Source organism: Pan troglodytes, chromosome 8 (genome assembly GCF_028858775.2).
Source record: "Pan troglodytes isolate AG18354 chromosome 8, NHGRI_mPanTro3-v2.0_pri, whole genome shotgun sequence".
NCBI classification, from domain to species: Eukaryota; Metazoa; Chordata; class Mammalia; order Primates; family Hominidae; genus Pan; species Pan troglodytes.
The window spans coordinates 115,980,845-116,006,387 of NC_072406.2; the positions used below are offsets into that span (position 1 = coordinate 115,980,845).

The following is a 25,543-nucleotide window of genomic DNA, read 5'->3' on the forward strand; positions in this document are numbered from 1 at the left end:
TCTTACATATCTGTCCTCCATCCTCGGAGGCAGCGATGTCCAATCCTGTGTCAGCAGTGATGTAGGACAGGTGGTTCCTGTCGCAGCACACTCCTGAGGGAGGGCCATAGACAATGTCCCTGGAACTGTACGGTGACGTCCTCCCCTTCTCCCTCACTCGAGAGCATTCTGGCAGGGAAGGGCATGGGGAGCATGACCTTAAGGTTCACCTTGAATGTTATTCTAATTGTGGTGCAGTATGAATCTTACTACTAAAACGCAGGTGGGTGAGACTTGTCATAGTCCTTTTTTTTCTTTCTCTTTATTTTTTTGAGACAGAGTCTTGCTCTGTCACCAGGCTGGAGTGCAGCAGCGCGATCGCGGCTCACTGCAACCTCCGCCTCCTTGGGTTCAAGCGATTCTCCTGCCTCAGCCTCCCAAGTAGCTGGGACTACAGGCGGGTGCCATCATGCCCAGCTAATTTTTGTATTTTTAGTAGAGATGGGGTTTCACCATGTTGGCCAGGATGGACTCGATCTCTTGACCTCGTGATCCGCCCACCTTGGCCTTCCAAAGTGCTGGGATTACAGGCATGAGCCACCATGCCTGGTCCCTTTTTTTCTTTATTTCAAGTTACCTCAGCCTTAATGCTCTCAACCTCGAGCCTGGCATGAAAATTAGATTTGTGGTAACAGGATGGGGCAGGCTTCCCTTCCCTGGAAATATGTGAAAATCCAGGAGGTTACAGGGTACCTGAAAAACAGGGACAGGTCCACTCTTCTTCTGAGACCAAGACCGCTGGGGAAATCCCCGGGGCTCCAGCCTGCATGCACCTTCAGGGAAGGGCTTGTGGCCGCTTCCTTTCCAAGCTGACACACAGGAATCTTGCTGAAGCTGAGAATCCTAGGCTAAGGCTCTGACCTTCTGAGAGACACCACAAAACCTCTCCACAGAAGTCCTGCCATGGGACTGTCACAGGGAGCACATTCCCATCCGCGATGCCTGGGGGCCACCAATCTCCAATCCTTCCCCAGGCTTCGGGCTTCCAGAAAACATAAAGCACATTGTCAGGCCAGGCGCAGTGGCTCAGGCCTATCATCCCAGCACTTTGAGAGGCTGAGGTGGGCGGATCACCTGAGGTCAGGAGTTCAAGACCAGCCTGGCTAACATGGTGAAACCCTGTCTCTACTAAAAATACAAAAATTAGCCGAGCATGGTGGCACACGCCTGTAATCCCAGCTACTTGAAAGGCTGAGGCAGAAGAATCGCTTGAACCCAGGAGTTCAAGCAATGAGCCGAGATTGCGCCATTGCACTTCAGCCTGGGTGACAGAGCGAGACTCTTGTCTCAAAAAAAACCAAAAAAAAAAAAAAACCAGAGAGTCTGCCCCAATAACTTCTGAATTCAGCCCCCAAGCCAAACCTCCCTGAGGCAAGGCTAGCTTCCAGCTTGGAAAGAAGAAATAAAATACAGGAAAAACAAAACCCACATCAATAGCTCAATATATTATCCTGCCACCTAACTCATATTAGAATAATCATTCACAATTTCAGTACAGTGTAACATTCAGCCCTTGTCACAAATGCCTGTGTCCCACATCAGAGCTCATGTACCCCGCTGCTGCTTTGCTCTAAAGCAGAGCTGAAGAACTGAAGGATATTCTGTCCTCACCCTGCTTTATTTCCTCCAATCACAGATTGTCCTCAGAATAAAAAATAAATGCCCTCCTCCCCGAGGGAGCAATTTCTAGCCAAGAAGATGATCAAAAATGGTGTTGCCCAATGCCCCAATTAACTGTACCAAACCCAGTAAATGATGAAAGTGAAGCCTCAGCTTATGATGATAATTAAGCTATGTTGAGTCAATGGTAGCTGCTGTAAGACCACTTCTATTACTAAAACTACCTTCTCCACTTAATTAGCACTTTCTTAGAAACATCCTTAGTTTTTCACATTAATCTGACTGGGGACAGTGTCACTGAACCAGAGCTAAATGGCATCTGGTCTATGAGAGGTCTGAGTCAATAATATGGTGGCTGGTTTTAAAAAGATTGCTGTCCTTTCTTTGCTTGATGACTTGTGATATAGAAAAAAGAAAAATAAATAAAACCATCATTGTTGTAATACATTATTATTTTTAATATTTGGGTGGGCATGTGACCAAGCACTTGGAGTGGCAGGTTTGGAATTTTGAGTTTTGAGTTCTTCCGGATATTTATTCCAGCTGTGTATTAACTGGCACCTTGGCAGCCGCGCTCTGGGCTGGTTCCGCAGTAGATACCACTGCTAGAACACGTGCCTGGCCGTCTGTAGCCCCTGCTGGAAGCAATGGCTACTGTCCAGGGTAGAACTTTATCTAAAGGCTCCCATGATGAACAGATGCTCAACACTACTCATACTAAAAAAACATAAATGCAAATAGAAACCAGAAATCATTTTCACCTATCAGATGGACATGGACTAAAAATACTGATAATACAAAGTGTGGGTGAGCTCGTGGGCAAACAGTAGACGCATAAATCATTGACAGGAGTGTACGATGGATCAGTCTTTTTACTGGGTAATTTGTTAGTGCCTATGCAAATTTTAAAATGCTCATGCCCCTTTTCCTGGCAGTTCCATTGCTAGAAATTTACCATACAAACATACTTTAAACATATACCAAGAAAAGAAAAATGTTTCCTGCAGAATTGGTTGCAATAGCAACAAATCGGAAACCAATTAAGTGTTTTTTAATAGGGCCCTGGCTAAGTGCATTATGGAACAGCAATACGATGGAATTATGTCACCATTTTAAAAGATGCTGATTTTGCATGCTAAAGTGAAAAAGAAAAAAAGACTTCCAAAATATAGTATTAATAAAAATGTGAAGTGCATATAAAATGCTGACTTTTTTTTGGAAGGATACACAAAAATATTGTTAACATGGTTATTTTCCTAACAATATACATATAATCTTAAAAATATACACAGTAAGCCGGGCACAGTGGCTCACACCTGTAATCCCAGCACTTTGGGAGGCTGAGGCGGGCCGATCACCTGAGGCCGGGAGTTCGAGACCAGCCTGACCAACATAGAGAAACCCCATCTCTACTAAAAATACAAAATTAGCTGGGCATGGTGGCACATGCCTGAAATCCCAGCTACTCGGGAGGCCGAGGCAGGAGAATTGCTTGAAGCCGGGAGGTGGAGGTTGCGGTGAGGCGAGATCATGCCACTGCACTCCAGCCTGGGCAACAAGAGTAAAACTCCATCTCTCTCTCTCTCTATATATATATATGTATGTATGTATACATACATCACTTATACACACACACACACACACACACACACACATACATATATATAGAGAGAGATATATGTATATACACATATATATACACACATACATACACACGGTATTTGGGAAGTGGTAGACTATTCTTTCCCCTTCTTTGTACTTTTTTGGTATTTTTAAGACTAGCTCTTTAAAGAATGATGCTGTTTTTATATAAAAGCTGAAAGATATCTGTGAGAGACTGTATTTTCCAATGTGGCCAGGGTAATATTCCCGGACCTATATGCCCTTCTAGAACCTCATTACTCCCCATCAAGAGGTGGAGTTTATTCCTCTCCTCTCGAACCTGCATGGGACTGTGATAGCCTCAACAATTAGAAGGCCATGGAAGTGAGGCTGTGGCTTCTGGGGCTACAGAAAAAGGGCCATGTGGCTTCCGTGTGGCTCTTGCTATCTTGCTATCTCTTGGAAAGCCTGCCCTGGAAACCCAGACACCATGATGTGAGGAATCCCAACCTAGCCCATAATTCTGAGTCTGTTCACAGAGTTGTGCACACATCACCACTATCTAATTCCAGAACATGTCCATTAACCCCAAAAGGAGCCCTGTACCACCCAATCTCCACCCTCCCCACGCCTGGCCACACCATCTACTTTTTTTTTTTTTGAGACAGAGTCTCGCTTTGTCACCCAGGCTGGAGTTCAGTGGCATGACCTTGGCTCACTGCAACCTCTGCCTCCCGGGTTCAAGCAATTCTCCCTGCCTCAGCCTCCTGAGTAGCTGGAATTACAGGTGCCCACCAGCACGCCTGGCTAACTTTTGTACTTTTTAGTTGATACAGGGTTTAGCCATGGCCAGGTTGGTCTTGAGCTCCTGACCTCAGGTGATCTGCCCACCTTGGCCTCTGAAAGTGCTGGGATTACAGGCGTGAGCCACTGCACCCAGCCTCATCTACTTCTTCTCTGTGTATGTGCCTATTTTCTGGACATTTTATATAAATGGAATCATACAATATGTGGCCTTTTGTATCTAGCTTCTTGCACTTAATTTCTTCAAGGTTCACCATGCTTTAGCATATATCAGTACTTCATTGAGTAATATTGCATTGTACGGATAGCCCACCTTTTGTTTATCCATTAATTGGCTGATGGACATTTGGGTTGTTGCTACTTTTTGGTTATTAGGAATAATGCTGCTGTGAACATTTGCTTGCAAGTGTTTGTGTGGCCATGTTTTCAATTCTCTTGCGTTGAAGTACTTTTACATCACCTAAATATTAAATGATAAATACATAATAATCAAATGATACTAATAACTGGTACACAATTAATTCTTATTAAAGCAAATTCCCTAAGAGCAGAAACCTGTTCCTTCGTGGTATTTCAGGTTTAATAAAGACCACTGGGTAGACCTGAAGTAATAAAACAGCACTATTTCCAACCCAGATTTTTCACCAATTCACACTGACATTTTCTCAAATCAGTCTGAAAAGAGATTGTCTGTTTATTATCTCTATGCAAAAACCCAGGGCTATGCTGTGGTCTTCAAAATCCCTCTTTATGTTCCAAAATGAAAACTTATCATTTAAATTTGACATATAGGAAAGGACTAGAGCCTTTTCAGGAATTTGGAGTTTGACTAGAATTCTGGGGAACACAGAACCTTTTGCTGTACTGTGATTTACCTATTCAGGTTTATTTAATAAATACAGTAGAGGTTAACAGATGATAGTGCAAGTTCAATAGAAGTAGGGTGATTTAAAAACATTCTGGATTACAACGAAAACTCACTTATGTGGGAGTTTGAGCTCACATTTACAGCCTCCACCAGCAGAAATCATGCAAATAAGAACCACTGCAGAGTTCTTTGTCCACAGACACCATCTCCCTTCAGGATGGTCCTGCTTTTCCCCCAGCACCTGTGCAGGCATCTCTGGCGAGCCTTATCACAGTCTTTCTGAGTTTGCCTGTATGCTTCACATAAATGTAGTAAAAAAACAATGAGACGCTTCTTTGGGGCAACTGCTGTAGAGGCCACTAATGAGAAAGTGTAGATGTTTCCATCATGGAAAATTACAAGTTTACTTGGTTTCAGTCCTTGGCACTAAGTCTTAGGTTCCTTGTCACTGAACAGCCTTCTTTCCACTTGGCTTCTCTTGGCCAGCATCCTGGCACACCATCAGAGGAGAAAATAATGAGAAAGAAGTGTCTTACAGGGATGGGGAGCACTGGTAGCTTACCATATGGGCATAATCATGGCTCTTCAAACAAATCCTTGACCAGACAGTAGCACTATTTGTCTTCTTGCCTACACAAGCTACATGTGGGGTTCACACCTCCTGAAACATGTGCACACTAAGAGAACTGGAGAATGTTTGCTCAGTTTCCCTCCTTTTCAGGGGAACCCTCTGGCTGGTCTTCAGTACATGAGCAGTGACCCAACTGTAGTTAGCTCCAGAGAGTTTTCTAAGAGTCCCTCATGTTCTTAGAGTTCTGATGTTGCTTAGAAGACAGAGGCCTACCTCATTCTTGGTTTACTCATGCTTCAGGTTACATGAATGTGGGGTGGGGAGTGGGAAACAGCTTTATAATTTTTCTAGAAATTATATAAGGAGTCAGGAGTTTGAGACTGCCTGGGCCCAGTCTGGCTTACACACCGGTTGAATTCTTGTCCAGCGCCCAAGAAGAATGAGAATGTACTGACAGTGGAAGAGTGAGCACTTGCTAATTATAAAAATGCCAAAGGATAGCTATGTGGGGTAAAAAGCACCTGAGATCTCACCATGCAGAGGTAACATGTGCATCCCTTTGGTGAGCATTTCTAGTAATCTGTCTGATGTGTATAATTATTCATCCAGCATTTCCCAAATATATTTGTGAACATAGCGTTAGTTTGTGTTCATCCAGGAGCCAATTCTGAGACAGAGACTGGAAAGCAAGAAATGCATCTGGGAGGTCAGCATGTGGTAAAGGGGAGCGGGGAAGTAAGGCAGGGAGGGTGAGGCTGGTGGTTATCAGGTTAGCTGCTCCTGTGGGTGGCTGGATGGTGCTCAGTCCCACGGAGGAACTGTGGAAAAGAGTATGGAATGTGTGCCTCAGCAATGCTTACCTGAGGGCGAGGGAGCTGGGGCATTTATACCCAAGGTGCTGTTGGCTGAGGCTGCTCCCTGGGGGTGTGACTTCTGAGCACTTCCAGCCTGCACAGCCTACTAAGACATGTGAGAAAGCACCCCCGCAACCACTCCCCCTAGGAAAGAGGCAGACACTGGCAGCCGGAAAGCAGCCAGACACATACTTATTGGTCGTATTGCTTAGGAGATGCGTCAGGCACTGTTCTAGGTGCTGGGGACATGGAAGGAAACAAAACAGAGAATTCTGCCATCATGGAACATTCTGTCTATTGGGGGAAAATAATAAACAGGGCAAGTAAGAAACCATGGAATGTGTTAGGCAGTATCAAGTACTGTGAAGAAAAATGAAGTAGTAAAGGGAGTTCTGGGAAGGGGGACAGGAGATGGGTTGCAAACAGCAAAAGAGGAATGAGGGCAGGCCTCACTGAGAAGGTGACACTCAAGTAAAGGCTGGAAAGAGGGCAGAGGGAGGCACTTCACATGGTTACCTGGGAAGAGGAAATAGCAGGAGCACCAGCCCTAAGGCAGGAATATGCCGAGGCATGTGTGCAGCAAGGCCCGTGCAGCTGGGCTGGGAGGGCAGGGTAAGCGGGGCCGTGCTGACCTCTGTGCAGCCTCAGGCTCCTACCTGGGGCAAGACCAAAGGCTGTAGGAGAGTGGGAGCATTAACAGGGTGGCAACAGCTGCTGTGCTGTGAACAGCCCAAGAGGGGCCAGGGCAGAAGCAGAGAGGACTGAGGAGGCTGGGGAGGAGGGTGAAGCAGTTAAGATTCTGGAGATATTCTAAAGGTAGAGCCAAAAGACTTGCAGACAGATTGGATGTGAGGTATGATAGAAAGAAAGAAGCCAATGGATTTGGTTTGAGCAGCTGGATGGAGCTACCTCTTCCTGAATCAGGGACATTTTCCAAAGGAGTGGCACAGGATTTTTTTCTTGGTCACTTTGCAAGCCAGGGACCTCTGGCTGGTGACGGCCCACCTGGGCCTCGCTTGACCATGCTACCTGCTGCAGGAGACGGCCTGCCCACTTCACCCGCCTGGGCCAAGTATGGCTTCCACACTGGTTGAGTTCTTGCCCAGCACCAAAGAAGAATGAGAATGTGCTGACAGTGGAAGAGTGAGCAAAGCTGGGAGTTTTATTGAGTGATGAAACAGTTTTCAACAGAGAGGAGACGTGGGGGTGGTCCCCCTACCCAAAGGCGGGAAAGTCCCCCTAATATGGCGGAGTCTGGGTCTTTTTATGGGCTCAGAATGGGGGAGGGGCAGGCTGTAGGTATTACTGGAAAAGGCAACATTCGATTGGTTAAGGCGTTATTCAGAAAGAACAATTGGGAAAGGGTGGGCAAACAGGAACAGAAGTTCCCACTCTGCGTGGTGGGTTTCATCCAGGACCAGCAATCTGGTCTTTTAGCCTTCAGGCTGTTCTTTGCTTGAACGTGGGGTTTCATTTGGGACCCTCCCCTCTCTGCCTAGGCATTTGGCTGCCTCATGTCACTATCAGGAGCAAGCCTGGGGTCAGGAGTAATTGGGAGCCTGGCTTTGGGCCTATGAAATTTGAGATGTCCATTAGAGACCTAAGTGGAGATGTCAGTAGCAAACTGAATATAGGGGTCTGCAGTTCAGGGAAGAGGCCCATTCTGGGTTTAAACTGAGGTGTTGGACAGCATATAGATGGTATAATCCATGTGGCTGCTGGAGACACTGCAGGGAGCAAGCCAGATAGAAAAGAGGTCTGGGACTGAGCCCTCAGGGAGGCAGAGCACTGAACAAAGGAACCTGAGAAGCAGCAACCAGAGAGCTTGGTGTCCTGAAAGCCAAACGCGGAAAGTACTTCCAGGAGAAGGGAGTGGTTGACTGTGTGTGTGTATATATATATATATATATATATATATATATATATATATATATGTACATGTGCTACATTTATAAAGACCTCCATGCAGAAATATACACTCTCTCTACGGATATATACATACACACAGGGAGCTGTAGATAATGGTGTTATACTATAGAAACAGATCTATAACTCTATCTACTTCCCACTAAATCTATTGGGGACAGTGTGCCATGGCAACACTGTCTGTCTGCTTTCATCATTTTTTTCATGGCTGCATAGTATTTCATTGTGCCCAGGAACCGTAATTAACTTTTTCCCTATAGATATTTTCCCCAATATAGAATTCTAGATTATACAGCAATGAACATCTTGTGCAACCATCCTTTCACACTTGTGTAGCCATCTCCTTGAGATAAACCCCTAAGAGCAGAGTTGCTATAGGCAAGGGTATGCCCTTTTTACCTTCTGACTCTGAACTCCTTCCTGGGCAGCCCCACTAATCAGATGCATTCAATGTGGAACAGCTGCTGACCTCAAGGAAGAACTGCCCAGGACATCATTCTAGGCAGACTCTATGCTAGGGACCCTTCTGTACACAGAGAAGATGCAGGGCAGCCACTACATAATCACTGTTAGAAATCAGCAAAGGTTTGCATCATTACAAAAGTCTATGACAGGAGGCAATCTACTGGTTCTAGCTCTCAGCCTGACGTATCAAGCTGCAGCGGACTTCTGCGTATAAAGACTGTCCTGTTTCCACGGAGAGAGGAGCAACTCTCTAGGCCTAAAGGATCTCCAGCTGAGCCACGAAGAGCTTATTACATCAAGAGCAAATGCGGCAGACGAAGGCAGTGCCTTCTGTGAAATGACTGTAATTAACTCCAAATCTTTCTCCACACTTTATTTTTGCTGGCTGGATTTGTCATTTTGCTGTCAGAACAGGCCTACAACATACCTCAGATGTTTTTCCTTTACCTTGTCATTCTGAGCAAAAGCATGACTCCATCACCTGTCTGGGCACATACCGAGTCTTTGTCTGGATGGTGTCAGCACATCCTGCACACTCAGCGGCAACCCTGAAAATAACATCTACCACCTGCCAGGCAATTGGCTGACTGCCTCCGTGATCTTCAGGGGCATCGAGGGACAATGTATTTAGTCATGCACCTCTGTAAGTGCAGGGAAATGTACTGGGACACCTTTCGATTCCCAAGGAAATAAAAGGAAAATGACAAACACATAGTCACACTGTGGATCCCTGTTTATTCCCATCTCTGGGCAGGCCTGTAAAGAGCATCAACCCAGGTCTCAACCCCACTGCTGGTAACTGAGCCACAGAAACTGTAAGCAAGTGACACTCATCCAGGGAGAACTACTCCCCTAAACCGGTTCTTAGCCAGCAAGAGAGGCCCACAGGAAGGTCTCTGATAACCTGAAGTTTTGAAAAGCTTAGAACTGTGTGATCAGGCCATATGCCCCTCAGTTCCTGAATGTTCACTACCCTGTGGTGTCCCTTTGCCATGGAAGAGACTCCAACCACACACATCAGTTAAGCTGCCAACACTGTTTCCTCCCCATTCTGCTCTGTGAACAATGCACAGTCCAGCCAGGAGCTCAACAGGGAGGGTTTTCTTGTTGTGTCATGGCTGAGATCAAAGTCATTGTACACCAAGGACATAGTGGACAGAAGGGAGCCAACAACATTTATGCCAAATCCCATTCCCAAGATGACTATATTTTATAGTTTATTACGAGGTAACTGCCTCCAGACAGATAAGCCCCTGCATGATGCTGAAAGTCAGAGCCTGGGGGTGAACGCCACCTTATCTTTGTCCTCCTCAGCTGGTCTGCGTGTCTCTGCTCAGAACGCTGTGTAGTAGTGCTCCATTGTGCTGACAATGTCACTCTGGTCCTCCAGGAGCTCCAGAACTTGCTGCAGCACAGCCTCGCTCAGGCCCGGGCGGATGCTCAGGCGAGCACAGGCCAAGATGTGCAGGAAGTGACAGCCCTTCTCCATGTCTGCAGGAAAAAGGTAGGTGGCTGAGTGTGGACACAACTGTCAGGCCCTCCTCTGTCCTCTCCATACCTCCTGACTTGGCATCTGCATTCTGACCAGATCCCCAGATGATCTTTATGCACATTGAAGTCAGAAATGCATGATCTACCTGATCACAAAAACAAAACAGAAACACCTGTTCTCAGGCCCCTGATGTCACCACGGCGACATGGAGCCACTGCTCAGGGACTCTGAACTTCAACCTTCAAGGATTCCAATCAAAGATTTTTTTATCTGTAACCTAGTGGATTTTTAGTGCTTGATAAACTTTTTTCTCTGGGGTAATTACATGTATAAGTGTAACGTATTCAGTGCCAAACCTCTAGTTTCTCAGGGAGGAGCCCTCTTGAGACTCACAGCAGAGCTGGTTTGCTGCAGCCTCCGTATGCTTCCCCCTAAGTCCTGATTTGATGCGGCTGCCTGGTGAGAAGGGATTCCTACCTTTGGCCTGTTCTCATTCCTCTCTTCCTGGCTTCCAAAAGTCTTATCTGTGATGGTTGTATTCCTAGTAACCTCTTATGCTCTGCCCCAAACTAAGACCATCTAGTATACAACAATACAAATTCAGAGTTAGTAACCTCTTTCCTAGTTGAAATCAATGACTTAAACATTGGTAATGAGAAAATGAAATAACTTTTATCTGAAGAATGCAAGTCCTTTTAATTATCAGGCCCAGAGAGACATGACCATGAAACGGCAATCACGCCCTACTCCTATGTATTCACCTCGGAAACTGCTTGCTATTGGCACAAGTAGTTATAAATTAGCCTAATAATGCCAAATTGAACACTATAATCCACACCCTATGGCTTAACAATGTATAGCCAGTCACCAATCAATGTTATCTATAAACCAATGAGAATTCCTGACAAACAACTTTGTATCAGCCCACTCCCTGTCCTCCTTTTTGGCTTTTAAAAATCCACTTATGGGCCAGGTGCAGTGGCTCACGCCTATAATCCCAGAACTTTGGGAGGCCGAGGTGGGCGGATCACCTGAGGTTGGGAGTTCGAGACCAGCCTGGCCAACATGGTGAAACCTCGTCTCTACTAAAAATACAAAAATTAGCCAGGTGTGGTGGCATGGACCTGTAATCCTAGCTACTTGGGAGGTTGAGGCAGGAGAATCACTTGAACCCAGGAAGCAGAGGTTGCAGTGAGCCGAGATTGTGCCACTGTACTCCAACCTGGGTGACAGAGTGAGACTCCATCTCAAAAAAAAAAAAAAAAAAAAAAAAATCCACTCATCACTGCTGCTAATCAGAGTGTATATTCAGAGAAACCTGAATCTGTGCTCCCCAGCTGCAATCCTGAAACTTGGCCCAAAGCAACTCTCTGCTTGTATTAATTTTGCCTCAGCTCCTTCCTTTTAGGTCGGCAGTAGTCAAACGGGGGTTGTGCCTATTAGGGGATAACGAAACCAATTTTTGTAGGTTGCGATCAGCAACTTTTTCTTACCAAACTAAAAGAGAGCAGAAATAGAACATTACAGAATATCTTGCATTGTAATTTGGATACATATTAATTCATGAAATTTTATTTCATATACATCTTATGCATTAGAATTATATAATTTATTGGGTCATGATGTAAAACGTATTTCTAACTTTGAGTCAAAGTCAAACTTCTTTACCAAAAGCAAACCCTCTCCAGTCGTCACAGTTTAAAACTCCATGGCAGGCCCAGGCATGGTCTCTCTCTGCCGTATACCCAGTATCTGGCACACAAAAGGTGCTCCACAAAGTCACTGAAAGTTGTTTACAGATGAAAAATGCTTTAGGCTTCAGGAAGGTGCTCGAAGAGGTATTGCGGTGTGAGGCAAAGCACGGTTCAAGGTTTGGTGCACTTCTGTAGCTTTGGGCAAGCCATCCCTAGGCCTGAGTGTTCTCAGCTGTGGTGAAAACCACTTCCAAGGCCCTTTCCAACCCTAAGGTTCAGAGACTGCTCCTGGGCTAACAAAAATTTGCTAAATTCTGACCTCTAGTGGCTGTGTCCACTCATTACTCCTTCCGACTGGGATTGCTGGCCTCTATACTTCCAGGCTGTTTCTTCAACATTCACTCCATAGACTTCCTGAACACCTACTATGTGTGCAGTGCTGAGCAAGGAGGAGCAAGTAGAGCTTGGCAGACCGAGAGCTGCCACTGGAGTCCACCACACCAGAATTCAAGCCCTGGCTCTACAACTGGGACAAAGTCACTCCCGGGAACAAAACCACTTCCTTCTCAGGGTGGCTGTGTGGATGAGAGACCAGGGGGAACTACTATGATTTGGTTCATCATATCCATAATCCAAGAAGATGAATGTAACTTAGTTCCTGCTCTAGAGAAGCTTCATCCCTTCCCAAGAAGAAAAGCCTCTCAAGGAGGAAGAGCTGACCAGCAAGCAAGGATAGGTTTGATGATGGAGGGTGAGGGGCTCCAACCACACAGACCTGCACACGGTAGGGAGGAGCAGAGGGAATTTAGTGCTGCTCAGCTTTTAGTGCTGCAAGGCTGCAAGGCCTGGATGCTTGGACCCAGGGCTCAAGATGACTTACAGGCATCCGTGGGGCCCAAAGCAGTGATGCTGACTGTCTCAGAGGCCTTCAACTATTTAGTCAGAAAGGCTGTTCTGCTGAGGGTTATCTGGTGAGGCTGTTCAAAAGTGATCTCCAGTCACATTGGTAATGTGAACTTAGACTCCTCTCTATTTTTAATTTTTATTTTTTGTAGAGACAGGGTCTTGCTATGTTGCCCAGGCTGGTCTTGAACTCCTGGCCTAAGCAATCCTCCCAAGCACTGGGATTATGGGAGTGAGCCACCGTGCCTGGCCTTAGATTCTTCTCTAAGTGAGAAATTATTAGAAAACAGTAAAAGTAGAAAGGCCAGCAAGGAGCTCCCCAGGGGTTAGTACAATTACATAATTCGACTCTTCTGGAACAAACCCACAAGCCGAAGCAGACTTTTCTGAAAAGTGTTTTCCTGGCAGACATAGTTATCTTATGATGGATCACTATGAGCGGTGATAACTGCGCCTTATATTTTCCCAAGAACTTTCACATGTAGCCTGATTCATACTATACCCCATCATACCTCCACCAGAAACCACAAAGGCTAATGTTCTAGAGACCCAAATGACATAAAGATACATTTCAGATACAACCTACTACTATAACTACAAAAGGTTAAACTTCTTTAAGTCTTTTTTAAAAGTTTGTCTTAAGTTTAAAAAAAAAATCCTCCAGTATAAGTAGTGTTATATGGTACTCAGTTTCTACCAAAAGCAGCAGTTCTCTCCAGCCCTGGGATAGTAAAAAATGAACCTGAGCTAAACACATGGGAGATTTTTGAAAAGCTAATGGTATAAAGTAACATTTAGTGAAAGGCTGCCATTTTGGAACTCATCAAATGTTAATTTTCTTCGGTGTGAAATGATTTGGTGATCAAATAGGAGAATTTCTGCATGCTTAGCAAATACAAACTGAAGTTTTTAGTCAATCTAGGTGAAGGGTATATCGGTGTTTATTGTACCAGTCTTTTAATTTTTTTTTTTGATAAATTGGAATATTTACAGAGTAAAAAGTTAGAGATAAAAAGACATGTTCAACATAGAGCTCTTTTGGATAATTTGCCATTGTTGTACCCATACTGAAAGCCAAAATCCAGATTTTGTCAACTTTACTCCAACAATAATACAGCAAAATCCACATACAGATTCTATCTGAAACTGCCTCCTTCCAGATCAATATTAAACCAAGTAGAGGGTGAGCCTTCAGGCCTGCAGGCTAGAGAATTAGGGGTTACCACTTGGGCCATTAGGAAAGAGAACTTCATTTTTATTTAATACTTTTTGGATCATAATTATGCGCTGAGTACTCTTCTAACTTTCTAAATGCCAATTCATTTACTTCTTATAAAAACCCATCTTGTAGGTACTATTATTATCCCCACTTTGCATTTAAAGAACCCGAGGCACTTGCCCAACGTTACACAGCTAGCAAGTGGCAGAGCCGGGATTCAAACCTAGGCAAGGTGGCTCCAGAGCACAGCTCCTCACAATGCCGCCACATTGCCCATCTTCAGAAAACAAGTATCGATCCTTCAGGGACCTAAGACAGGCTTGATGTTCACAGTCCTTTCATTATTGAAGGGTTAGCCTTTGTGAGACACTCATAAATGACTTCAAGTCCTTCTACCAATCATCCTGACAAGGAAAAGCTCCAGGCTATATTCTGTTTGAAAGGCTAGAAAGGAACTAAAGGCCCAGTAGGTATAGTTAGACTGAGGGTCGGATATTTACCTATGCATATAACAGCATGCTGTCCAGCTAATGAAAAGACGTAGGCACTTTCATGTGTACTGTTGACCTCTAGAAGGCAATGTTACATCTAAAATACAAGGTGTAGGACAATGTATATCGTCGGCTAAACTTCACTTGTGTTTTCTGTCAAGGATAAATAAGACGATATGTTTGTAAGTGCATATCTGTATAGTTTATCCTTGATAGAAAACACATATCCAACAGGATATGCAAGTAACTAATAACAACCACTGCCTTTGGAGAGGGGAACACAGAAGCTGGGGCTCAGTGCTGGGAGGGAGTCTGGCTTTTTGGAGTGGATTTTTGCACTGCTTGGCTTTTCATGAGGGGCATACATTACTATTCTGAATTACTATGTTATGACATTATGAAGCGGGGTGGTCACAGCAGGTTCCAACACAGTCCTTATAACATCTTTTATCAGCATTCTCAGTAACTCAGGCTTCAGAATTCAGCTCCTGGGAGTGTAGTAGTGCCAGGTGATTGGCTAGTGGCTTTTAGAGGCCTCCCACAGACTGAGTGGCAGGGCCTGTCCACTTGATGAGCTGTGGGTAGATGTAGATGTTAAACCTGCTACTTTCAGGACACTTCAGAGAGCCAAGTCCAAATGAAATGTGAATTCTTTTCATGTGCTTTACTAGCCCTAGGGTTCAATCCATTCTATTCCTAATGCAGATGAAAATAAGAACCTGGCCAGGAGGCCTGCGAATAGGGTGACTGCAGCGATGTTATCTTGGGAGCATCTTCTCATCCCTTCTTGGCTGAGGAATCCCACATTGCACTGTTCTCAAAAGCTCCTTCAATTGTGGACAGATGGGCTTTTCCCTCAACTAAAGGATATTTGCTTTTATTGTTCTGAATGAAGTGAACAAAGTCCATTCACTTGCACTGAAATAATATATTGCTTTGAGTTTATTTTAAGAGCTGCTGTCACACCACTCTGGGATCCGACCTCATGGTTTCTTAAAGGCTAACTAGGGCTGTCTACCATAAACACCGGCGCTGGAAACCTGGCCCAGCTTCACCCACTGACTCAACCTGGCACAGGTCCAGGCCCCAGGGATGTATGGGCCGAAGGACTGGAGGTGGAGTTCACTGGCAGATCAGGGACCTGGGGTCATTAACAAACTTTTCCAACACTTCTTATTATAGTATGTGTTTGCAAAAGCTAGACTTTGAAAAGTCGCCTTTAAGACCGGTCAGTTTACATAGGATTTAAAAATAGACCAATGCTTCCTTCTCTTTCTAACTAGTGTGGAAATGGTATTGTTCCTTGTCAGAGTAGCTACAGTTTCAGTGTCTAACCACTAGGGGCTGAACTAACTCTACCAAAACTATTTTCTAAACCATGTCTTTTGCAAATTAACAGTTTCCAAGATGACTGAATTACACCGTTCATAAACAGTCATGTCTAGAACCATCCCTTCCAACACTGAAAGGCTTTGATGTTAGAATAGAGGAAAATGTTAGGTTTGTGTTCAAAGAAGGGGGGCAAGCATGAAATAGGAAATAACACAAATCAGAGAGAACATGAGAAGCAGAATGACATCAAAACGTCCTAGTGTGGTGACCTCACTGTATCAGAATTCCTTGTCTAGCCCCCACCTCATCCTCTATGGAAACAAAATCCCCAGGGTAGAATCTGGGCTCTGAATGTTCAGAGAGCTCCAAGGTTGAATCTTATGTACAGCCAAGATCACAACTGTGCTAGCCCAACACTCCTTTAGAGAGGAGATGGAGGCTCAGGGAGGGCAGGTACTTTGACTATCACCTTTCCAAGTCACTACTGGGAAAAGTCCCGGGTCTCCTGACTCTCCATCCAGTGCTCCCCGGGAGACAGTATCCCCTTCCAGGGCACCAGGGCATCACTTGTACATTATACCACTTACGATTTGGTTTCTGGCAGTCCTGCTGAATGATCCGGTGGATCTTTCTGTGCAGGTCTTTGTCTTCTCTGGTTACCTAAATAGGAAAAATAGTTGAGAGAGAGAGTGTTCTTAGGTAACACAGCAGTTGTGTCATCCAGACTTCCAAATTAGTATTCAGGATAGTTTCTAAAGATTACATAATAATCATCTTCCCTACACCATTAATGTGGTGTTTGATACTTGGCCTAGTGTCAAACCAGTTCTGCCCAGAGGACACGTCCTTGGGAGTTGGTTCACTGGGGCAATGAGGTTAAAACAAAAAAAAAGCTGGAATTGCATACTTTTAAGGAGCAACTTTCTTCTTCAACACTCATAACACATTTCTGTTATTTGTTGTTATAGTTTTGAGCGAGGCACAGTGATCAAGGCCTCCGATCTCCACCCCATGACTCCTTCTTCTGGGCCCTGACACCTGTCTTGTGTTGCATCAGTTTTCTTGCTTCTCCCAACCACAAGGAAAAATAAAAGGAGAAAAAAAAAAAAAAAACCCTGCAAGGACAGGCTAGCATGAGAGTAAAGCTAGCATATCCACTGAAACACATTCTGCTCTCAAAGGTAGACATAACTTAGTCTTTTTCTTTTTCCTTTTTTTTTTTTTTGAGACGGAATCTCACTCTTATCGCCCAGGCTGGAGTGCAGTGGCACGATCTTAGCTCACTGCAACCTCCGCTTCCCAGGTTCAAGTGATTCTCCTGCCTCATCCTCCCGAGTAGCTGGGATTACAAGCGTGTATCACCACGTCCAGCTAATTTTTGTATTTTTAGTAGAGATGAGGGTTTCACCATGTTGACCAGGCTGGTCTCGAATGCCTGACCTCAAGTGATTCCACCTGACTTGGCCTCCCAAAGTGCTGGGATTATAGGCGTGAGCCACCGCACCTGGCCAACTTAGTCTTTTTTAACCAGCTCAGATTAAGAGGGAAGCAGCACACAACGGGTTTCACCTTCATGTTCCACAGTGAATCTAGTAACAAAAAAAGAGAGAAAGAGAAAGAAAAAAAAGAAACAGAAAAAGAGAGAGGAAGAAAGGAAGAAAGAAAATAGGCATGCAAACAAATAGCTGTAAGTTTCCTCCTTAAAGACAGCCCAAGAATGCCTGTCTGACCTGCCTTACTGGAGGGGGCATCTTGAGAACACCTGCCTTCTCTCAGCTCACAAGGTTATGACGAAGATTAAACAAGGTCATGTGTGAGAGCTGCTGAACCTAGGAAAGCACTAGGCAAACAGAAGTGTTGACTTATTTTAACCATTTCCCTGAGGCAGGGCTTCAGGAGAAAGGTGACTACAAAGCAGTGGAGAGATGAAGTCAGAGATGGCGACAAGAGATCTATTTGTGCTTGATCACAATGATTCACAGGAGGAAGTGCCCAGCCCCACCGCGCCTTGCCCTGGACTGCTGCTCCTCAGGAAGGGCTGCTCTCTAAAGGCCTGGGAGGAAATGTGTGTCCCAGAGCAGGGCTCAAGGTGAGCTGCCCCCATGAGCTTCTCCAACTTCCAGGAAGCAACCAACTCCCACCCGGCCTTCCCATGCCAGGACTCCCATCCTGGGACGGTGTGGGAGGCATTCGCCCTTATGTAGACTGGGATACCTGTTTCAAAAGTTATTTAAATGGTATTGTAATTTCTAAAATCTCTCTAAAGAGGGGAGTCACTAGGGTAAATCAACATCAGGAAATGTCATATTAAGAAAAGCTCCCCGTCAGGAATCTTGCCTGTAAATAGTGAGACTTCTGGAATACCACAGAATTTGATCAGTCTCTGGGAGAGCTGCACATAACGGAGTCCACACCCACTGATGTCAGTGGTCCTGAGAAGGCCCATTTCCAGCTTAGCTCCTCCAATATTAAAGGTATGCAGCAAAAGGTGAACTTTTAACTTGAAAGAGTGAGGCAAACAAGCACCCATACTTCTGCTGGGAGTCAACTGGTACAGCCTTCAGGCAGGCCCATCACACTGTGTCGACCAAAAGCTTAAATGGCCATGCCCTCTGCTCCAGCAGCTCTTCTTTTAAGAGTCAATCTTACAGAAATACTGACATGAGTTCACAAATATAGTTGTGCAAAAATAGCCACAGCAACACTATTTGTGACAGCAAAAGTTAGAAATACCCTAAGTATCCATCAAAAAGGAATGTCTAAAAAATACACAACAGGTACCCATAGTATGGAATACCCTGAGGATGTTAAAAAGAACGAGGTAGATTTATAACTACTAATGTGGAAAGGTGCCTGTCATGTGTTATCTTGGTACCAAAAAAGGTACAGAGCATTATTTAGAGTAGCAAGTCTCAATGGTCCCAGGAGATACCCGGCAATGTCCAGGGACATTTTTGGTTGTCACAGTTGGGGTGTTGCTCCTGGTCTCTAGTAGGTGAAGGTCAGGGATGCTGCTAAGTATCCTGCAATGCACAGGATAGTTCCCATGACAATCGATCACCTAGCCCAAATAGTGTTCAGATTGAGAAATGCTGATTTAGAAGATGATCACATTTTTTATAAAGCAAAAAGGCTCTTGCATAAGTCAGGGATTGGAAACAATTAAAAAGCCACAGGAGCACATTTGTATATGTATGCATCTGTAAATGTACAGATAAATGTCTAGAAGGATATACAGTTATCTCTCGGTATACTCAGTGGATCAGTTCCAGGACCCTCAGGTATACCAAAATCCACACACACTCAAGTCCTGAAGTTGGCTCTGTGAAACCTGCATGTACAAAAAGTTAGCCCTCATATGTGGGTTTCACATCTGCAAATACTGTACTTTCCATCTGCATTTGGTTGAAAAAGTCTGCATATAAGTAGACCCATGCAATTCAAACTTGTGTGGTTCATGGGTCAACTGTATTATTAAAAGAGATACCTTGGGGAAGGATAAGGGCCAACTTTCACTTCTGATTTTATGTACCTCCTTAATGATTTTTAAGAATAATTAAGTGGTTATTCGTAAGTAATAAACATATTTGTAATTGAACCTACAAAGAAAAAAAGTTAAGTTGCAAGGGTCTTACATAGTACAGGTTATCAAAACCATCATCTTTCTGGAAAACAAGTCCTTTTTCCTGCAGCAGTTGTATAGCATTCTTAAATATACTATGAATTGCCTTGGAAGTGGTGTCCTTCTTAAAATTCACCTGTAAAGAGAGGAAAAAGAAAAGAAATAAGTCTCACCTTACGGCACCTGAGAACAACTCCTAGACCAACTGGTTCATGAATTTGTCCAACAGGCCTTTTAACTGCTGAGTCAAAAAGATCCTGGTATGTACCGGCCTAGCAGGATGGTATTTAAGGAGGACTGAGAAGTGTGCCCCGGCAGGTCACCTTTCATGACTGTTCCCTACCTTAGTTGTGATTTTTTTTTTTTTTAATGAACTCAACACTCTGTAGTGCAGAATAAAAAAAGCTACCCTCACTGTTGGACAATCTTTGACTTATTTTTTATACAAAACCAAAACACTGTATATACATATTAGCCCCCTTTTCCATTAAAATTGAGGCTGTATACAATCTCTTCCTAGGGACTTCAAAGATTTTTATGTATGTTGGAATAATTTGGGGATTCCAGCATGAAGTATTAAATAGCCTCATTATTTTAAATGGAGGACAACAGAGGCTGTGCAGAGATCCACCAAGGGGAGTCCACAAGGCTGAAGGTAGACAGCAGTCCTGGTGAAGCACAGTCCCCACCTAGAAGGGACCTCTGCTGCTGTCAGCTCTCCCCCTCACTTTCAGTGTCTCTTCACTTCTCTGGAGACACGTTTGCCTGGGGAGGGTCATCCAGGTCATCCTGCTTCTTATCCCCGAGGAAGCTAGGCTATCAGCTATGTCCCCCCATGCTTGACCAGATGGGATGCTTCTTGAGTCAGGGACTTTGTTTCATCTTGGCCACCTCCTCCCTAGCACACGTTAGGTGACTGATAAAGTATCTGTGAGATGAATGGAAACAAATACACATTAGAGAGTGTGTATTCTTCTTATTATTCCATTGGGGATTTTCCACTCCTTCCTAAAACAAAGAAAAGGGCGAACAACAATTGCTCTTCAAAGTACAGATCCTTTTTTTTTTTTGAGACAGAGTCTCTGTCGCCCAGGCTGGAGTGCAGTGGCGCGATCTCAGCTCACTGCAAGCTCCACCTCCTGGATTCATGCCATTCTCCTGCCTCAGCCTCCCGAGTAGCTGGGACTACAGGTGCCTGCCACCATGCCCAGCTAATTTTTTGTATTTTTAGTAGAGACAGGGTTTCACCATGTTAGCCAGGGTGGTCTCGATCTCCCGACCTCGTGATCCACCCGCCTCGGCCTCTCAAAGTGCTGGGATTACAGGTGTGAGCCACCGTGCCCAGCCTACAGATCCATTTTCAATGTGACAGAAATTTGTCAAGATATTGAAAAGATCAGAGTTCCAAACAAATGTGGCAAAGCTTCCAGAAAAGTATTTGAAGGCCAAGTCCTACCTCTATTGAAAGGTACTTACAAAGCCTATGTGGGGCAGCACCCAGAGGTGCTGAAAAAGAGTGGCTGAGATTTGCTAATGACATTTCCTCAAGGGGAGAGGAAAGAGCCTCCACAGGGTCTCAAGTGTTCACAAGTCCGTCCCAAAGTAACCTTCTCTTTCCAGAAGAGACCTCCCAAACAGGCTTTCTGTTACTCTAATAGATCCTGGTGATGTTTCACAAATGTGTTCTCCTGGGCTAACAATAACAGCCTAACACACTAATTGAATTATCAGTCTAAGTTTTTCCTTAAAAGAACAAGCTGGAGAACCTTGTCATTAGAGCCCCCAAACTGACAAACATTCCAGGTTATGACAGCTTCCATTTGGAAGGGAGAATAAGGCTGAGAAATATTTGACAACTCCCACAGGCAGAAAAGCTCTCTGGGTGTGTTTAGAATAAACACCACACCTAGCAATCCTCAGCCACACATCTTTTTATTCACGAGGCTTAGGGCAAAACTGTTTTTAATTTCATACATGAGTGCTCTTAGGGGATGCACCATCAGTGCAACATAGACTCCTTTGCAAACCTTCATAACTACTTAATCTTTATAATTCTAAGGAGATCTATCTTCTTTAGTCAATTTAACATGAGGATCCTAAAGGTTAGGTTTATTACATCTCTTAGCAAGATAGAAATAAATTGGAAACTAACTAGAGATGATTGTTACATGATTATTCCTGTCTTTAAAAATGACTCTTGGTTATCCCCAAACCATATAAAAAGCCTAGTTCCCCCTCCCAGATTTCAGTCAGATCAAGCAGCAGGAAGAGACAATGCTAGGCCTGGGAGATTAAAAACACAGTTTCAGCTGTGAGCAAGGACTCAACAGAAATGGCTCTCTGTAAATATAAACAATACTTGAAGCTTCCTTTCCAAAAACATTTGCCTCAGCTGACCCTGGGACATATTTCCCTGGCCTAGTTATAAAGACCATAGTCTCAAGGGTAAAGCCACTAATCGTCTCTTCCAGCCAGCAGCTTTTCCTGGACTGGGATCTGTGTCTTTCTTGTCTTTTTCAAAAAAGCAATGACAGACTCATCAGATTTAGGAAACCGAAATTGCTCACAGGCAAAAAAAACAAACAAACAAACAAACAAAAAAAAACCAGTCACTAGCTAAACGTGCTGAGCCTTACCAAGCCTCGCCTCATCTCAGGTCAGGAACTGGGTGGATCCCTGAAATATATATAGTCTTCATTCCCAAACAAACTCAACATTCATCCAGCTGTCAAAGAAACAATGGTTTTGCAGGCCCTGCTTATCATGTTTCTGGATTTGCTAAGAAGGACCACTATGAAAAAAAGGAGGAAACATTCAAGCCTGCTCTCTCTCTGCCTCTAAACTATAACACCATCACAATGATTTTTTCTGTTAAGCTTTCATCTGTATGACAACAGAAAGTGCCAAAGGATCTAGGGTTTCAGTCTCATTGTAAAGCACCTTTAGTCTCCCAGGAATCTATTAAACAGAACTCAATTTAATCACACTGACCTCCCCAACCAGAGCAATGTGAGGGACTAATTCATAATTGATAGAAGAAAGAGTTTCCAAAGACAAAACAAATATAGTGCCATATTCGATTCTTTTTAAACATATAGCAGTAGGCAGACACAAGTTTCTGCTGTAAGCATTTTCAAAAAGATATGCCAAAGGTTCCCCGCAGATCATTTTGAATGGAGGAGTCTTTTAGTCCTCAAAGAGTCCTTAAGTCTCTCTCTCTACTTAATTATAGCTATCACGGAAGAGCTGGCTTCATGTGAAAAATATGGTCTTCGCTAAGCTTTAAAGTTTCTTTCCAAACATGCTGATAGAATCATCAGAAGTCCTAGGAGGTCAATTTGGCTTTGAGCCGCCTCTAAATGATTAAGTGGGAAGAAGGTCAATCTTGGTGTCAGCCGACAGCTGGAGCGCTGCAACTGTTTAGAAGCAACCTTGGCAAAGAACAAAGCAGCCAGTCGTGACCCTTTCCACTTTGGTGTTTTCTGAAACGATATCCCTCATCTCCTCGTATGAAACCATGGGTCACTGGGCACATCAGGCTGTTGCCCAGAAGAGATAATTAGGAGCACAAACAAAACTGAGAAGCAGTGGTCATGCCCAGGAAGTCAGGATGTGACTCAGTATCTGTTCCACCAAAATCAAGAACAACTTATGTTACCTAGCAAGGGTGTTCACAGCAGCCTTGTTGGTGATGGCAAGAGATCAGAAAACATCTAAACAGTCCAGGAATGGACAGACTGGTCACATACATGATGGTACACGTGACAAAGACTGTAGGGGCCAACCTATATGTACGGCTAGGAAAGAATCTGTAAGACATACGTCAATGAAAAGTGTGGTCTCTCATAGTATACTACGCCATGCTACCATCTGTGTGAAACAGAAGGGGCTACAGTGACTTAGAGTACACACAAGCACAGACTATCTCCAGAATGATATTCCAGAGACTAGTACTGGTGCTTGTCTCAGGGGAAAGGGAGTGAGAGGGAGGATGGGAAAGAAACTGACCTTTACCTTTACACTTTGTGGGACAATTTGAATTTTTAAAAATCATTCATTCCTTCAATCAGCAAATAATTAGTGAGAACCTGCTTTATGCCAGCCCCGTTCTAGGCCCTGGGTAGAGAGCAAAGAATAAGACAGACAAGTCCTCTGCTCTCACAGAACTTAAATTCTGATGGAGGAACAGGCAGGCAAACAAATAAAGACCAGTGACGTCAGATACAAAAACAGGGTGTAAGGGTGAGGGGCCACGTGGCAATCAGAGCAGCTAGACGGCCAGGGAGGGCAAGGAGGGACATTTAAGCTGAGATCATTCCCTGGTGGGATAAAGAAAGTAAATAAATGAGTCACGTTACAACAACAACAAACCTAAGAACTGTAATGAAAGGGAAAGCCTAAAATCAATGTCTCAAATAATTCTTAATTCCAAGCAATACGTCAACACCAAGCAACAAAACAAGTTACCCAAGTAAAACTAGGGGTAAAAACATGGAGATAACTTTCTCTTTTTTTGTTGGGACAAGGTCTCACGCCGGGTGACAGTCAGGGGTCAGGGTCACCCAGAGTGAGACCCTGTCTAATTTTTGTATTTTTAGTAGAGGCAAGATTTCACCATTTTGGCTAGGCTGGTCTTGAACTACTGGCCTCAAGTGATCTGCCCACCTTGACCTCCCAAAATGCTGGGATTACAGGCGTGAGCCACTGCACCTGGCCCCTCGTTACTTAATCTTATTATGCTTAATATTTGAGTAGAAAAAAATAATAATAGTCTAAGGTCCATAGTAGTAGGTTGTTAGTATTCATTGAGATGGATGTTTAATCTCAGCAGAAGCCAAGTGACAGGGAAGTAGATGAGAGGAGGTAATTATCCATCCAAGATGATTTATTCATCAGCAAAATGATTCACGAACTTGAACCATGGTTTTTAATGACGTGCTCTGTCTTTTTCAGAATAAGATTAACCCATTGTGTTTTAGGAGTTTAAATAAAGACCGAGTTGTATTCAGACTCATTTGTAAGTAAAATTTCAAGGAACACTTAAGTAATTTTTTATTCTTTAATTTTTTATTCCTCTTAGAAAAAGTTATCTTGGTTAGCCAGGCGTGATGGCACATGCCTGTGGTCCCAGCTACTCGTGAGGCCAAGGCAGGAGAATCACCAGCCTGGGCGACAGAGTGAGACTCTGTCTCCGAAAAAAAAAAAGATAAGGTAAGGAGGAGGAAGGGGCAGGTCCAGCCTTATGCCTCATTTCAAGTTCTTAGTGGTCAATGACCCTTCCAGAATAGAAATAATGTGTGACAGAACCATTCCCTCTGTTCCCTGGGTCAACTCTGTGAATCTTCATGCCACAGTCACTTTCACCCACACCTGCAGTTGCAGATCTGGGGCAGGGAACCAGAATTCTCACATGGGTATGCTGCACTCACTTGGTCGGAGCATGCACTGTGAATCACAGGCTGATTGGCAAGGGACAGCAAAGACTCCACCATTTCCAGCTCCTGCTGGTAAAAGCTCTGCACTCTGTTCTCCATGAGGAATTCTTTGGCTTTTTCACTCAGCAAACTCGTGAGACTGGGGAGGTCCAGGGCGCCTGGATTGCTGCGGAGGGAAAGTTTTAAAGAGCTCTGCAGAAAACCATCACCTTTGTTCCTTTTTGGTGTATAAAAACCAGAAAATTAGCTAGAAAATGCAACACTATATTGGAGTTTGTTTTTCATATACAGAGTAATATATACAGGGAACATCATGTGGTTGTTTAAAATGATGAGGCAGAACTACAAGAACTAAGATATTCATGACAGATTAGGAGAAAAATGTCAAACTGCAGAACAGCATGTAAGGTATGGTCCTATTTTTATATAAAAAAATGGAAACCCACAAAATCTATGGGTGAATATTCATGCTTGTGTAAGCACAGAAGAAACTAATTTAAAAAGACACACATTGGCTTATGAACATTGGTAATCTCTGGGGAATGGTCCTGAGGCAGGAGACAGGAAAATGGAGAATTTTCACTTTTTATATGAGTCTATAGTTGT

The 25,543-nt window shown here is 44.1% G+C and overlaps 1 protein-coding gene across 6 annotated transcripts in view; it reads right to left on the reverse strand.

The window, feature by feature from the left end:
- Positions 1 to 25,543, reverse strand: part of STN1 (STN1 subunit of CST complex) — a 61,391-nt gene that overhangs the window by 15,882 nt on the left and 19,966 nt on the right. For 3 of the 6 annotated variants that reach the window (XR_010147009.1, XR_010147008.1, XM_009459196.5), the window contains exons 7-10: positions 24,932 to 25,103; positions 19,516 to 19,638; positions 16,468 to 16,540; positions 10,044 to 10,240 (exon numbers count right to left, since the gene is read on the reverse strand). Coding sequence is in view for 4 of the 6 variants with exons in the window: in XM_009459196.5 (XP_009457471.3) it covers positions 10,083 to 10,240; positions 16,468 to 16,540; positions 19,516 to 19,638; positions 24,932 to 25,103 (526 nt within the window). In the remaining 2 variants the exon portion in view is untranslated. Of the gene's footprint in view, positions 1 to 9,461; positions 10,241 to 13,758; positions 15,124 to 16,467; positions 16,541 to 19,515; positions 19,639 to 24,931; positions 25,104 to 25,543 lie in introns of those variants that run through there. The other 3 variants (XM_063782084.1, XM_016919281.4, XM_016919280.4) reach the window with 2 other exon arrangements.